The following is a 14,057-nucleotide window of genomic DNA, read 5'->3' as shown; positions in this document are numbered from 1 at the left end:
CTCTATATCTGTCTATATCTATATCTCTATATCTGTCTATATCTATATCTCTATATCTGTCTATATCTATCTATATCTCTATATCTGTCTATATCTATATATCTATATCTGTCTATATCTATATCTCTATATCTGTCTATATCTATCTATATCTCTATATCTGTCTATATCTATATATCTATATCTGTCTATATCTATCTATTGTCTGCAAGTCATTGCAGAAACTGCTGCACAGGAACTTTAAAACCAAACATTTTCATATTCTGTTAATATTTAAGTGAAAAGAAAGGTTTTTATAAGCATTTTCAGTGTTTTTTTATCTAAATGCTGTTTATCTTCTTAGAAAAAAGATAAACAGCAAATTTTTATTAATTTAAAGTAAAAAAAAAACAATTAAACTCAGCCAAATCAGTAATTTTCTTAAAATTACTACTAAATGTCAATTGTTCTTTGATTAGAACATTAGATTTATTACTATAATATTTCATTGAAAAGTTAAAGTTTGGCAGAAACGAAGGTCTTTGCTGGTACAGAATGATGTGGTGAAATTAAGTAATGAACTCTAATCAGTGATTTAACAAATAAACCGTATGAGCTTTTAAATTATTTCTATATTAACTGATAGTTTAGTAAACTCTCCGTCACTGCTTTAAATTTTATTTTAGTCTTCTATATTTGTTGTATTCTTTCATAAGGGACAAATCAAACCAACAGCGGCGGTAAATGTGGAGATTTTTCTCTCTGTGTTCAGGGATTTGGGCTTTAATGTGACTGTGACGCTAAAACGTGACACTTTGCCTGGGGTGGATGGGGTTAATTGATGGATGAAGCTGATTGGCTGCTGCAGCGCGGGGGGCGGGGCCTGTGCTCTTCGTTCAGGGAGCGAATGATTGTTGACAGAGAAGGAGAAGAAGAAGAAGCAGCAGCAGCAGCAGCGATGGCTCTGAGCTTCACTCAGGAGTATTTCCAGATCCCTGTGGTGACCCGAGTCTACACGACCGCCTGCGTCCTCACCACCGCTGCCGTGGTAAGAACCACAACAACAAGGGTCTGACCTTTGACCTCCAGGCTGAGCTCACACAGAGAACTGTTTAGATATAATTAAAATCATTTATTTATAAGTGTATTATGAATTCAGTTATGAACTTTGAGACTGTGTACTGTATACTTTACTCAAGTACAGTACACGTTTGTTTTTGTACTTTACTCAAGTATTTTCTTGGAATATCTCTTCATATTTCTACTCCACTACAAGAGAAATATTGTAGTTTTTATAACTTTACTTTCCAAATTAAGACTTTTACATGTAAAACACGACGACCTCAGAAAATATCATCCTTTGTTAGAAAATGAAACAAGTGAATATTATTGATGAGCAGAGCAAATGGAATAAATGGAATAAACAATATGTGTGGTAATATAAAAGTAATTCATTATGCACATTATAATTCCTATTTGCTTATTAATCTCATTCTATTTTATTTTTGAGCAACTTGAGGTCATCACTCCCTTCCAGCTGTACTTTAACCCAGACCTCATCATCAGAAGATACCAGGTGACATTTATTTTATTATAATCTCTGTCGTTAAAAAGAATCTACTGTTATTATCGTGTATTGGTTGTTTTTTCTCCTTTCCTCTCAGATATGGCGACTGGTAACCAGCTTCCTCTTCTTTGGGTCTCTTGGATTCAGTTTTGTGTTCAACATCATCTTCCTGTATCTTTTCTCACAGCGGCTCCTCGGGCCAAGACCAAATCAGTGTCTCAGTTAAAAACAGCAGCACAGTCCTTAACGGAGCTCAGGTATCGATACTGTCGGATGCTGGAGGAAGGCAGTTTCCGGGGAAGGACGGCGGACTTTGTGTTCATGTTCCTGTTCGGAGGAATCGTCATGACTGTATCCTACGTGTAGTTTTATACTGCAGTGATACTGTAGTACTACTTCTGTAAATTCTCAGGTCCCAAAAATCTGACTTCATTTTAAAAAGTATATAATAAAATATTTGTTCTACAGTAAAATGCCCTGTGAACTACATATTATATAGAAACATTTTTATGAAAGGATGTAAGAATAAGTCAGTATTTCTTAGTTTTTCTAAATAATTTCTGAATAAGTTGCCCTTTTACGTCGTTTGTCTCATAATAGACTTAATTCCGATTTGTTTTTACTTTATATTTGATTGTTTTCTTGGCAGGAAGCTGCTTCTATTTGCAGGAGTCAAGAGAAGATTATCTGTCAGCTCATTTTGCCTCTGTAAAGGTGATATTTAGCCTAAAACTGCAGCCGAGCGGCTCCACAGCAGGTTTTTCCCCTGACAGATGCTCTCGTGTGTTGAGTTACTGACTTTTTTGTCCTAATGAACTTGAGAAAAGTGTCGTCGTGTTTAACCTGAAAAGCTGCAGCTGTTCGCTCTGTTCGCCAACGTCCTCTTCCTGGGTCAGGCCTTCATCGTCATGCTGGTGTACGTGTGGAGCAGACGTCATCCGCTCATACGCATGAACTTCTTCGGCCTCCTCAACTTCCAGGCCTCCTTTCTCCCCTGGGTGCTCATGGGATTTTCGCTGCTGATCGGAAACTCCGTCGTGGTCGACCTCCTAGGTAGAAAACATTTCACCAAAAACCAACAACATCTGACCAGACCTTGTTCATCCACTCTACACAGACATAAAACCTGCATTATCAGACTGGCTCCTGGACATGAACCAACATGTCGATGCTGCAGCTTGTTATTATTTTTAAAAATGACCTTCCTTCCCTCCTCAGGTATCGGTGTCGGCCACGTGTACTACTTCCTAGAAGACGTGTTTCCAAAGCAGCCGGGAGGGAGGAAGCTGCTGCTGACACCAGAACTTCTGTAAGAACCAGAATTCATCCTACTGGAGTCCAACACTGGGGTTTAGACGTTTAGTTGTTGAAGGGGGAAAAAAAAAGGCTGGTTGGGACAAATCTGCACAAATTCATCCACTTCCACTTTGGACTGAGAAAAGTCTGAGGTCAAAATTCCAGCAAGGCTTGTAGTAGCATTTACAGTACTCGCCCCAGGTAACACGAGTTTTACACAGTGATTCAGCAGATTCATATAACCGTGCCCTCCTAACATTTACAAAATACTAAGAGGTTTTTTAGGGGGTTAATCCAACATGGCCTTGTTCTCTCCCTGCAGGCGGGTCATGTTTGACCGACCGGAGGACCCAGACTCCCACCTCCTCCATGAAGAGCAGCAGGATGGAGATGTGCGGCAGGACGAGGAGCAGCATGACTGACGTCAACACCCTGAAAAAGCACGACTCTCAGAAAACCCAGACACACAAGGCCAGAGTGCTTGTAAAAGATGCAGCAGGAATGGACTGGACTGGACTGGACTGGGAGCCAAACTAAGACCCTCAGAAAGTGCAAAAGTAGCTACAGATTTCCTTTGAAACTGGGAACATCCAAACTCCATTTCTGACCAATGACTGCACATCTTGTATTTGTACTTGGGGAGGACTGAAGGGAGCAGCACTGACCCACAATGCCCTGCGCTGCTGTCGTGTCACTGCTGCTGGTTCACACAAAAAAGCAGACCGTCTGAAATCCCATCAGCCCCGTCTGCACACTCTGCACTTTCACCCGCTGCCTTTGTGGGTGAAACACTGGGGACAAAATGGAAAGTGCTTAGCACAACAACACACAAACAAGTCTCTGTGGGACCCAACAACAAAACACACACAGCCATCTCTTACGGCACAGCACAGCTGAAACACATTAGTCCCAGCTGCAGTTTGAAGCTCAACGTCAGGAAACCAACTCTGCCTGGTCAGAGATCTAACTTCTGTCAGGTCCGAAGGAAAAGCTGAGTGTGAGAAGGAGAGAACGTTAGACGTTACAGTGAAAACTCAACCTGCTTTACAAACTGTCTCCTACACGAAGAGAAACAGACCTGTACCATTTTACACTAATATCGAAATAAACCTTTGACAAACAATATTGGAATTTAAATTGTGACAATTTACAGACATTTTATTTAGTTTTTGACATTATGTTCTGATAAAATAATGAAGGCACTTTCAGAAACAGGAACTTTCTCAGGAGTAAAAGTGTGATTTGCATTTTAACAACAGAGTCAAATAGCCCATTGACAAAGGCACAACAAACAGTTTGCAGTTGACACAGTTGCAGTTTGGGGTTAATCTTAACCAAAACAACTTCTGGCTGGGGTTTCACGGCCCGTTGTCTGTACTGTCTGTGCTGTTTGTTTGGTCCCTCTCACCTTCTGGGGAAAACTTGGGTTAGACCCTGGTTCCTGGGTCTAAAAGGTTCCTGCAGCTGAATTTGGTCACATCAGTGAACAATGTGCTCAATAAAAACAGCATCAAAAATCCAAATGAATCAATAGCCACAGAAATATTCAGTAACCCTTTCAAATGATCGACAACATCACCGGACAGCAGCTCAAGCTTTCACTTGTTTTTATTTTGTAAGAATTATTAAAATGTACAAAAAGACAACAAATACAACAAAACAATATATTATCTGAGACTGGTTGCGTGTTTTTCCTCCCTCTGTGGTCAGGTAAAAAGAGTCAGTGGTCAAAGTGAGACAGCAGCTTGTCCACGTTGAGGGTCGTACAGGAAACATGAAGGAGACATTTTCTACCAGGGTCTTTTCCAAACAGAACATTTAATTAATGATAAAAATCAACACGGTGAGCGGTGGACCGAGGACGCGGTCGAGATGGAGGAACATCTTTGTTGCTGATGTTATGAACCATGACGGCGTCATTACCTCAATCAGACGAGCGCCGGTCCTGCAGGGGGCGCTGATGCCGCTTCGTCTACCACGCAGGTGCCGTGTTCGCCAGTCGCCTCATTCGCCTGCAGAGCGAACGGAGCGTTAAGAACTGTCCATTGACTAAATGTATAATAAAACTAATAAGAGTCTCTGCAGCTGCACAACATATTTAACTTTTTAATCAAACTTCTGTTGGAGCAGACGAAACGTGATTGAGAGAAGATTGTGTTTTATAGACGAAGAGACGAGATGAAACAAACTCACCTTGTGTTTCTGTCCTGGTCTCTGATCTTCTTCTCCATCTCAGCATCTGTCAGGGTCTCCAGCAGGGGGCACCACTGGTCAGCATCGCCCGTGTTTCTTATGGCTATCTCCACTGTGGGCAGGGGGTTCTCACTGCAGAGCACCAAAAACAAGAAACACACACTTTTCACTTCACCTCAGGACTCACACGTCCTCTCGTGCTACCTGACAGATCCTGCAGACGTGACTTTTCCTTCTGGGCGACTCAGGGCAGAAGTTAATGTGACGCTGAAGCAGGTTCTTCACAACAACTAATTATAAAGACGTGTAACTCAAACATGAATCATATTTTAAATGGTCTGGACGTGTGTGAGCACAGAACACAAGAAAGAACATGAAAAACATAATAATCTAACGTCCAACTGTGACACAGATCTGCACCCTGGCCCGGGTTTTGGAATATTTCCTAACTTCACATCTTGAGAAGTGAAACTCAGACAGCAGGCTGTCGCCGACATTTCACCCAGAACCATCAGAGCAGCAGCAGCAGCAGAGCTTCATTTAACCTCGTCCAGTCCGAACATTGTGAAAAGCCGTCAGCAAACAGAGCTGCTGGTTTTCCATTAGAAAATGAAACGCAACAGCACGTGACAAAAAAAAACAACAACAACATGGGAGGTCAAAGGTCACAGCCATGTCAACACAACAACAAGAAGATGAACATTTCCACACTGAGGGAATCTGGCTCAACCCTCCCCTGGGACAGAGACATCAGACAACAACATAATCAAATAGTCCAACACAAAACATTAACAAATGATGGGAACATGCACCTTCTTATGCAATCGAGTAATTCAAGCAGCAGTCTGTCTGTTCTTTGCTATAATTTGGATTTAAAGGTGCTGTGGCCTTAAAGTTGACACCCATGACGCATGTGAGCGAAGCTTCTACTGAACAGATGGAAACACTGGATGTGAGCGGAGAGTTTAAACCTCCTCACATGAACACATGAAAAAAAAAAAACCTAATAACCACAGAGGGTGGAAACGTGCATCGATTCATATTTTCTAAACATCAGTTAAAGTCTGAACTGAATTTGGATTAAAAAAAGCACCTAGAGGTGTTCAGTAACTATTTCAGGTATAAACGTCTACATTAATCTAAACGAAGCACTGGCTACTTCTCATTTTCTGTCTGTCAATCAATCTCTGCTGAGATGTTGAGGGAACAGACCTGATGTGAAACTTTAATAAAAGGCAGACAGGATACCGTCTGTAAGGAAACTGACCTGAAGGCGTACGTCCTCTGGTGCCAGCTCAGCTGACCACGGATACTGTAGGCGATGGTCGTGACAAATTCGCCGCCCAGGCCGAGCTCCGAGCACAGCTTCAGGGCAAATTTCTCCGGGGAGTTCTCCCTCTCAGACATGTCCCACTCAAACTGGTCCACCAGCGAGATGTTCCCCACATGGATGTTTAACTGGAACGCAAAAACAAGCAGTCAACACTTAGTCAAGACTTACACTGCAGGAAGAGTGAAAGTTTACAGTGCAGAGCGCCACCTTGATGATGACCCTCTGGTCCATCTGGTCCTCCAGGATACTGTCTGTTGGATATGACTCGATCTGCTGTCGGATGGCGGAGGCGATGGCGGGAACGAAGGCCAATGGGTTGAGGTCCAGGTCGTCACAGAGGATCTCAGCAAACATCTCAGGCGTCATCAGCTTCTCTGTGAATTTCAGAGGGAAGACAGATGTTTTGTTTGTGGTCCCCTCGAGGTCATAAAGTCTTTGCTTTGATGCTACAGCTTGACAGAAAGTTACCGTTCATATTCCAGGTGAAAGCGTCTCTGAGCTTCTGTCCCTCTATCTCCATGTCCAGACGGATTGGAACCAGGACTTCAGGCTGAGTGGCGTTCTCGTGGATCACTGCTGGATCGTGGTCGTCAAAGCTGAGCAAGAAAATCACACAGCAAAAAACTTAAAAGATGAAAACAGGATGAAAGGAACATGTTTGTTATCTGAAGAAGGAAATCAGTTGGAAACCACCTAAAGATATTAGAAGTGCCCACAATGACCAAAATAATGACAATAACTAAAATAGTTTTTTATATATTTCAGTGAATTAAATACCAGGTAAATGCTGTTATTTGTTCCAACCCTACAAACCAGATACTGTAAATAAACGAGTCTGAGCTGGTTCCTGTTGCTCACCACAGGGGGAAGGTCCTCTTCTTGTCCCGGCCCAGTCGGCTGCGGTTGATGGTGGTGGAGCAGGGCACAGCGTCCAGGTGGTGAGAACTGTTGGGCAGCGTTGGAACCCACTGGCTGTTCCTCTTCGCCTTCTGTTCCCTGGTGACAGACATACAGACGTGTTAATATCATATCAATGAGATGATCTTTTCTCTTTACCATCTACTCTGATTCATTTTAGGACACTGTGTCTTATTGACATGTAGACATTAGTTAGGCTACAGACTCTACCCTGAACCCGTCCTGGAGCGTGGGTACCTGAGGTAGGCGGGGGGCTCAGTGCTGATGGAGACAGCTTTGTACTTCTCATCGTTTCCTTCAAGGATCTCCTCGACCTCCGAAGCCTTCAGCAGGGTCACGCTGGTGGCCAGCTGAGTGTAACCGTGATCTGAATAAGACCAGGAGTCAAATCAACAGAGAAACAGCAACTGGCTCTTCACTGTCTGATTCAAAGCTCAGCTAAAGACATGTTAGGGCTGCACTCTATACTGACCATGTGATGACTCCACTATTTTCTTCCGTTCTTCTACTGATGCCAGTTTCCTCCATAATGACGGGTATCTTTTATACAGGGAGCCTCTGAACATACGGAGGTAGTTTCCCACCTGAACACACACACAAAAACAGAAAATATTCAGGAAACAACGGGAGATCACTCTCAGATTTAAGAAGATAATCCATCCATCCATCCACCCATCATCTGTACCCCCTTATTCCTTAACCAGGGTCCCAGGGACCTGCTGGAGCCTATCCCAGCTCTCTTTGGGTGAAAGGCAGGGGTCCACCCTGGACAGGTCCCCAGTCCATCACAGGGCCACATAGAGACAAACAACCTCACACACTCACACTCACTCCTATGGGCAATTTTAGAGTCACCAATCAACCTGACATACATGTTTTTGGACTGTGGGAGGAAACCAGAGTACCTGGAGAAAACCCACACAAGCACAGGGAGAACATGCAGACTCCACACAGAAAGGCCCCTGATGGGCTTCAAACCAGGAACCTTCTTGATGTGAGGCAACAGTGATAACCGCGGTGCTGCCCCCTGGATGATAATTATTATTATTATTTTTTTCCCCCAGTGGTTCCAGTTCACCTTTTTAAAAATGTGAGTAAAATTACCTTTCTGGAAAATTGGTAGGGATTTCACAGAACAAAAAATAAATAAATAAATAAATAAAGATAAATCAATTCAGAAATACTGACTAATGACAGATTAATGAGTAATGTAAGTTACAGTGCCACACAGAATATTGACATATTTTCTATGTAACAGAGAAAAGTCTGAGTCGCACGTTTGATCAAGTGTGATCATAATAACAGCTGACAAATACATTTCTAATCACCTGACCATCATTTCAAACAGTCATCAAATCAAAGGAATAAAATAAAATATTTTCATAACACAGAAACAAGTACTTCAGTATGTACAGTACAGAGTAAATGTACTGAGCTCCGGCATGTAAAATGACAAAACGATATATCCAACTATGAATAGTATGAAATGTGTTATTATCTAGAAATAGTATAAGATGGCTTCCCCGTACATAATCCCGAATGAATCTAATTATCTGTAATGTCCATGTAAAGTTAATTACGTTGTTTGACAGAAAGTTAATCGCCTGAAAACAAATAAACTCGGTAAAATTCGCACTTTGCTTTGTTGAGCGTCGCACCATGTTAGCTAGCTAACGAGCTAACCGAGCTAACTAGCTCAGGTAAAGAAAACTTTCCAAAAAGGACAAACGTGTAGTGTTCGCTCTGTTACATCACCATATGAAATAATGAGTTTTATCATCGAGGAATCTTTAAGCAAATCAACAAAATAAGTACATAAATAAACAAACAAATCTCCGTGAGCTGTTCCCTCTATGCTAACGTTAGCACTGCTAGCTAAACAGCTAGCTGCTACCGAACCGGCTGCCAGGTAGAACAACACGATTCTGCCAGATAAAACAGAATTAAACAAACAGTTTGTTAAGGAAGTGAAAGAGCAACCTCGGATCCGATCATGTAAAACTCTCCATCCTCCTCGAGCTGAAATTTAACCGGTTTCTGTCCAAACGTCTTGCTAAGCGCCATACTGACATGAAACAACAAAGCTATGTGCCACTACGCATGCGCGAAAAACGGGACCGTTGTCGCTGAAAGATGACGTGTCAATAATCGAAAGTCTTCAGTTTGGAGCTCCTTATTGAATTAACTGCAAAATACCAGATCAATAAAATATATTTTTAATATAAAATTAATTTAGTTCTTTTACAGTGTAACCTAATTTCTGAGCATCTTTATCATTAAAGTTTCATATTAATTCCTTCATTGTGATCAATTAAGTATATAATCAATTATGAGTATATAATCAATTAGTTTAGTATAAGATCCATATTTATTTCAAGATTTTCATCATGAGCTTCAGTTCCAGTGTAATGCAGATGACCTCAGTTCCTTATGATTTTCCTTATTTTTAACACAAAGGAGACAATACGAGTCTGTTTACTTTTAGAAACTTAATGTTTATTTGTATATACATGAATATATTAATCTATAACCAAGAAAGGAGAGAATGTACAATGCAAAACAAATCTCTATATACAAATCAATAAATAAACAAAGACAAAATTGAGGAGGGTTTTGTATTCTACACAAGGTTTGTGTTCTGGGGGGAAGTAGGAAAAGAAGAGGCTGCAGTTAGAAAAAGTTCTGAAATCCTTTTGTTAAAATGGAAAATGGCACCCGAGCACAATTCAGGACAACTGAACAAAAGAAAAAAAAAAAAACACAAAATAAAAATAAAACACACACTTCACACAAGCTGGTTTCAAGTTTTTACTTCTTTTCTTATAAACGCAGATGTTTTTTTTTTTTTGTTCAAACTCGCACAGAATCAGGTCAAATCACAAAAGGTACGTCATGTCAACACAGGCTACGACGACACACAGACCAGTCCAACATCAACCTCATCAGCACGGAAACACTCAGGGTCAACAAATCCATTTAAAGTTCCACTCGTGCACAAAGTTTCCGTTGTCAGACTTAAAGCAGAGATGGAGCCGCTGCAGAAACGCTGCCAGGGTATAAACATGTTTTGGTCCAATCAAACACTACGGAGAAGAAACCAATGGCCCCTTAAAGGTATGTTCAGAAAGTGGAAAGACAAGCCTGCTGATATTCTATATTTTATTTCTAGTTATTTGTGTCTTATTTCTAACACTTTACACAAAACCTAGTGACCTGCTTGAAATTGCAGCAGCTTTTTAAAAGTGAAACTACTGGTTTGTGGGTTTTCTGACATTTTAAAACGATGATTTGCTGCAGTGCTTCTCGTCTCTTCTTGCCTCTTGTCAATTTCAAGTAGGAAAGACCAAAACAGTCTATTACAGACACTATGGTACATTGAAGGTCCTGTGCGAAATAGGAGGTAGAGTTTGGTATGAAAACTTTACATTTAAACAGGTTTAACAGAGGAAAGAAGGGTCCACACACTGTGCTGGTGACACCCACATTTTCAGGGATGTTTTGGGACCATGAGGTTTCCTTCACCGTAGTTTGGTTGGAATAATAATCCTGGTTGATAGTTTGATGGGAGAGATGCTTTAGGTTAGCAAAAACATCAAACCATGAAAAAATAAGAAGTTAAATTCATGAGAGGTTTAGTTTCTACAACAGCTCCATCTGTGACTCCTGACAAATATGTTTGCTTCAAGTTTTGTGAACAACAGACTAATTCTCCACAGGGAAATGGGTCCAGACTCTTTTTTTTCATAGTGTTCTCAGCCTTTTTTCTCTTCCAGAAAAATGTGACAACAGTAAACAGAACTTGATTTGTTTTCCACTGTGAAAGGCAAATTCATCTGTTCAGAGCAACCTTTCTCTCTCTTTCCTTGTTATTTTTGGCACATGACGGGTCAAGCCAACGACAGAGTGAAGGGCAGATGTTCACCATCGAGGGGTGACTGACGCTTTCTTTTTGCGCTCACAGTGCTTGACATGACGCGCCGACCAACAGGCGGAGAGGGCAGAGTGAAAGGGCTGAAGGTCACAGTGCTCAACAGCGAGGGATTTCACGCCACAGTGGCACGAACAACATCACCACAACTGGACAACGTGCCTCCTCCCGCTCGTCACCATATTGCTTTCCTTTTTTTTAATTTTTTTTTTTTTATTACTATTATTATTTTGGGCGCTTCACTTATTTTGATCGTTAAAGAGATCATGAACTTCATGCAGGTGAAAAATAACAAAAAAAAAGGCAATACATGGTTGCAGTGCAAGACAAATTTAGTGTTTTGTTGTGGTGATATGAACAACTCATCAGGAAATATCCAACCTCAGATATTCAGTCATAGTGTTTTTGGTGAATATGTTCTCCCCACATTAGTCCTACCTTTCCCAGAACGGTGTGTTAAAGTGTGATGTGTTTTTCAAAGTGTGTCTGTTCCAATGTAAGATGCAAACACTAGTATGTTTGGCTGAATAGCTAGAACCCACAGAGTTAACAGTGTATTACTGGATATCAATAAATCAATGAAACTGCTGATTTAGCAGAGAGAAACATGGACACTAAAATGGTTAAGTGCATCACCAAAACTGTGATAAGGTGTTTTAGGTTGGATTTTTCCTTTGACAGAAACAGACTGAGGACAGAGAAGTTTGTTCCCTCACCTGCCATTCACCTGGGCGACTACACACAGCCTGATGTTTTAGTTTTACAGCCCGACTTAAGAGCTTTTCTGTGTTTTTTCTTTCCCCACTCTGCTTCCAGATCTAATAATCATCAGTTCCCCACACATACTGTGAGTTAGAGCCCAGGGAGGACAGACTCTTCTGCCATCACACAGCGACACCAAGAGGAAACGTCCTGCAGGATAATTCAGCAGGACTCGTTCTCTGCAACACACAGGCCTGTCATGGCACATTGGGAGAGTAGTTAGTAATGAATATGAAGAATGAGCCACCATGTTGGAAGAACTAAACCAGTCTTTTCCTCTTCCCTGCAGTGGGAAGGTCCAGGGTTCAGTTTTCGTTACAGAGAAACTAAAACACTGCAGCCAGAAAGAAACCTGGGAATCTGACAGAACATCTTATTATAAATAGTTAATATTGTTATTTATTATTTTAGAAATGTAACTTGTATCCCAGAATTTCTCTGCTGCATCTCATTATTATATCAAATCCATCATTTTTATTGTCTATCATCAGGAAAGAGAGAAAAAAAACAAAAATCAACCAAACAACTGAGAAACTCAAGGAGGAAGAAAAGATGTTTGTCCAACATGGCAGGTCATCATGTGATCAGGAAGTAGAGAAAGCAGTGGCATTATTAGCAGCACCATAACAGCAGAAAGATGCAAAAAACATACAAATCCAAATGGGAAAAAAGTGTTGAGTCTATTAACAAAACCTTATGGTCCATTTCAAAAGAATATACTGCACAGTTGGCGTTAATTGATATATACACTCAGTTTTTTCCATTTTTGTTTTCAACTCACTTGTTCTCATTTCATTAACTGTCCCAGTCAAGTGCAATCAAAGAACCTTCACACTGTAGTGGTTACGATTCATCAACAACAACAACAACAAAAAGCAGTGGCATGAGATTCATGGCTGTGCCCACAGGACTGGATTTTGACTCCATGTCTCCACTTCAGACTACCTGACCTTTTTAATTTTTATGTAACATGGCAGCGTTCGGGAGTTGAGTCCAGATCCCTCCGCGTCACCGGTGTTAATTAATGCTGAAATGAGCCCGAGTGTCCGAGCGCAGAGAGAAATGTTCCACAAACACTGTCGACATCAGGAACTCTGGGGGGAGGTGGTAAAGGCGGCGGTACGCTCAAAACAAAAGCTCCCTGAAAAATAGAAACACATTCGAGCGGCCAGCCAGTTGACACGCCTGTTTCCTCACTGCTGCTTCATATTGTTCTTCTATGTACACTCCACACCAGCAGGGGGCGCTTATGGAGAGAGAAACACAGGGAAGAAGGCTGCTGAGGGTTTTGAAGTCTCTCACTGAAGGTGCAAATACCTCTTCTGAACAAGAGGCTGAATGTAAATCTTTAAGAGCTGACTGGGTGACGTCAAAATGTAAACAAAAAGTAAATGAAGAAATGAAGTGGAAGTTTTTCCACAAACCCAACACGACCACTGATGGAGCCCGACGCCACCGTGGCTGTGCTCCTCTGCAGTGGTCGACCTGCGGCCTTTCAGAAACAGCTTCTGCATGAGTGTTTCCTGCGACTAACTCAGTCTCTTAAAGTCCGCCGAGGCTCCTGATGACGCGACAGCTGTGGCTAAGTGCTAAGGTGCTCCTCTGCCTCCTGCTCATCCACAGAAACATCGCTCGGTCGTTTCTCCTCGGACATCTCGGTCGCTGTCCAAGCCAAAACTCATAATTCAGGTTGGTTTGCCCCCAGCAGACCTGAACAGAAAAGTTTCTTCTGAGGGTTAAGGGGGTGAAGGGGAGGCAGGATGTGGCGGGTTTCTCCTTAGAAGATCCCTTTAGCAATTTTCAGTCCCTTCTGCTTCATGCGAGGCAGCGTCGAACTGGCCACGGTTTTGGCCCGCACCGGCCGGCCCAAGCCGCGCTTCTTCAGCACAAAGTCATAGTTGGCAGTGGAGTTCATGGCGTAGAAGACGTTGGCGTTGTCCGGGATCCGCAGCTCTACAGACCAACAGAGCAGAGAGGAGAAACAACATGTGGTCAAACACAAACCTCGTAACAAAAATATTAATGTTAACGTTTGTGTTGAGGGTGAAGGCTTCCAGGAATAGAAATAAATAAAAAGGGCA

At 41.8% G+C, this 14,057-nt stretch overlaps 3 protein-coding genes and 1 long non-coding RNA gene across 10 annotated transcripts in view; 1 reads left to right on the top strand and 3 right to left on the bottom strand.

The window, feature by feature from the left end:
• Window positions 1–910: 910 nt before the first annotated feature.
• LOC113139168 (derlin-2-like) lies at window positions 911–3,965 on the top strand. Its single transcript, XM_026322192.1, has 7 exons — window positions 911–1,027; window positions 1,490–1,555; window positions 1,644–1,717; window positions 1,804–1,897; window positions 2,404–2,599; window positions 2,765–2,855; window positions 3,165–3,965. The coding sequence occupies exons 1-7, from the start codon at window positions 938–940 to the stop codon at window positions 3,262–3,264; spliced, it is 711 nt and encodes a 236-aa protein (XP_026177977.1). The 5' UTR covers window positions 911–937; the 3' UTR covers window positions 3,265–3,965.
• Window positions 2,361–2,877, bottom strand: LOC113139169 (uncharacterized). Its single transcript, XR_003296528.1, has 2 exons — window positions 2,748–2,877; window positions 2,361–2,595 (listed from the first exon to the last, which is right to left on the bottom strand). It is a non-coding gene; the product is annotated as an uncharacterized LOC113139169 (long non-coding RNA).
• A 467-nt stretch (window positions 3,966–4,432) lies between the features above and the next one.
• smarcb1a (SWI/SNF related BAF chromatin remodeling complex subunit B1a) lies at window positions 4,433–9,387 on the bottom strand. 3 transcript variants are annotated; one of them, XM_026322189.1, is made up of 10 exons: window positions 9,267–9,387; window positions 7,759–7,870; window positions 7,524–7,653; window positions 7,227–7,364; window positions 6,837–6,964; window positions 6,576–6,742; window positions 6,303–6,493; window positions 5,036–5,167; window positions 4,766–4,854; window positions 4,433–4,642 (listed from the first exon to the last, which is right to left on the bottom strand). In XM_026322189.1, exons 1-9 carry the CDS (start codon window positions 9,348–9,350, stop codon window positions 4,815–4,817), a joined length of 1,122 nt encoding a protein of 373 aa, XP_026177974.1. In that variant the 5' UTR covers window positions 9,351–9,387; the 3' UTR covers window positions 4,433–4,642; window positions 4,766–4,814. The 3 variants fall into 3 exon arrangements, with proteins under 3 accessions (XP_026177974.1, XP_026177975.1, XP_026177973.1); XM_026322190.1 differs by having other exon boundaries at window positions 4,433–4,596; XM_026322188.1 differs by having other exon boundaries at window positions 4,433–4,854.
• Window positions 9,388–10,080: 693 nt separating this feature from the next.
• Window positions 10,081–14,057, bottom strand: part of LOC113138487 (ral guanine nucleotide dissociation stimulator) — a 43,164-nt gene continuing 39,187 nt past the window's right edge. For all 5 annotated transcript variants that reach the window (XM_026320970.1, XM_026320969.1, XM_026320968.1 and 2 more), the window contains exon 18: window positions 10,081–13,929. In XM_026320970.1, the coding sequence (XP_026176755.1) occupies window positions 13,754–13,929 (176 nt within the window). In that variant the 3' untranslated portion in view covers window positions 10,081–13,753. The remainder of the gene's footprint in view (window positions 13,930–14,057) is intronic.

This window comes from Mastacembelus armatus, chromosome 9 (assembly GCF_900324485.2).
Source record: "Mastacembelus armatus chromosome 9, fMasArm1.2, whole genome shotgun sequence".
In the NCBI taxonomy this organism is placed as follows: domain Eukaryota; kingdom Metazoa; phylum Chordata; class Actinopteri; order Synbranchiformes; family Mastacembelidae; genus Mastacembelus; species Mastacembelus armatus.
The sequence above is the reverse complement of the archived record's forward strand: the minus strand, read 5'-3'. Positions and strand labels throughout refer to the sequence as shown.

What these genes read in the sequence shown, in the direction of transcription:
- LOC113139168 (XM_026322192.1), top strand. Translation starts at nt 938, where the DNA reads ATGGCTCTGAGCTTCACTCAGGAGTATTTCCAGATCCCTGTGGTGACC. An exon ending in TCATCATCAGAAGATACCAG is followed by an intron (nt 1,556 to 1,643) that starts GTGACATTTATT and finishes CTTTCCTCTCAG; the next exon opens with ATATGGCGACTGGTAACCAG. An exon ending in GTGTTCAACATCATCTTCCT is followed by an intron (nt 1,718 to 1,803) that starts GTATCTTTTCTC and finishes AACGGAGCTCAG; the next exon opens with GTATCGATACTGTCGGATGC.
- smarcb1a (XM_026322188.1), bottom strand. Translation starts at nt 9,350, where the DNA reads ATGGCGCTTAGCAAGACGTTTGGACAGAAACCGGTTAAATTTCAGCTC. An exon ending in ACCAGAGGGTCATCATCAAG is followed by an intron (nt 6,494 to 6,575) that starts GTGGCGCTCTGC and finishes TTTGCGTTCCAG; the next exon opens with TTAAACATCCATGTGGGGAA. An exon ending in CAGAGGACGTACGCCTTCAG is followed by an intron (nt 5,168 to 6,302) that starts GTCAGTTTCCTT and finishes GGTGCTCTGCAG; the next exon opens with TGAGAACCCCCTGCCCACAG.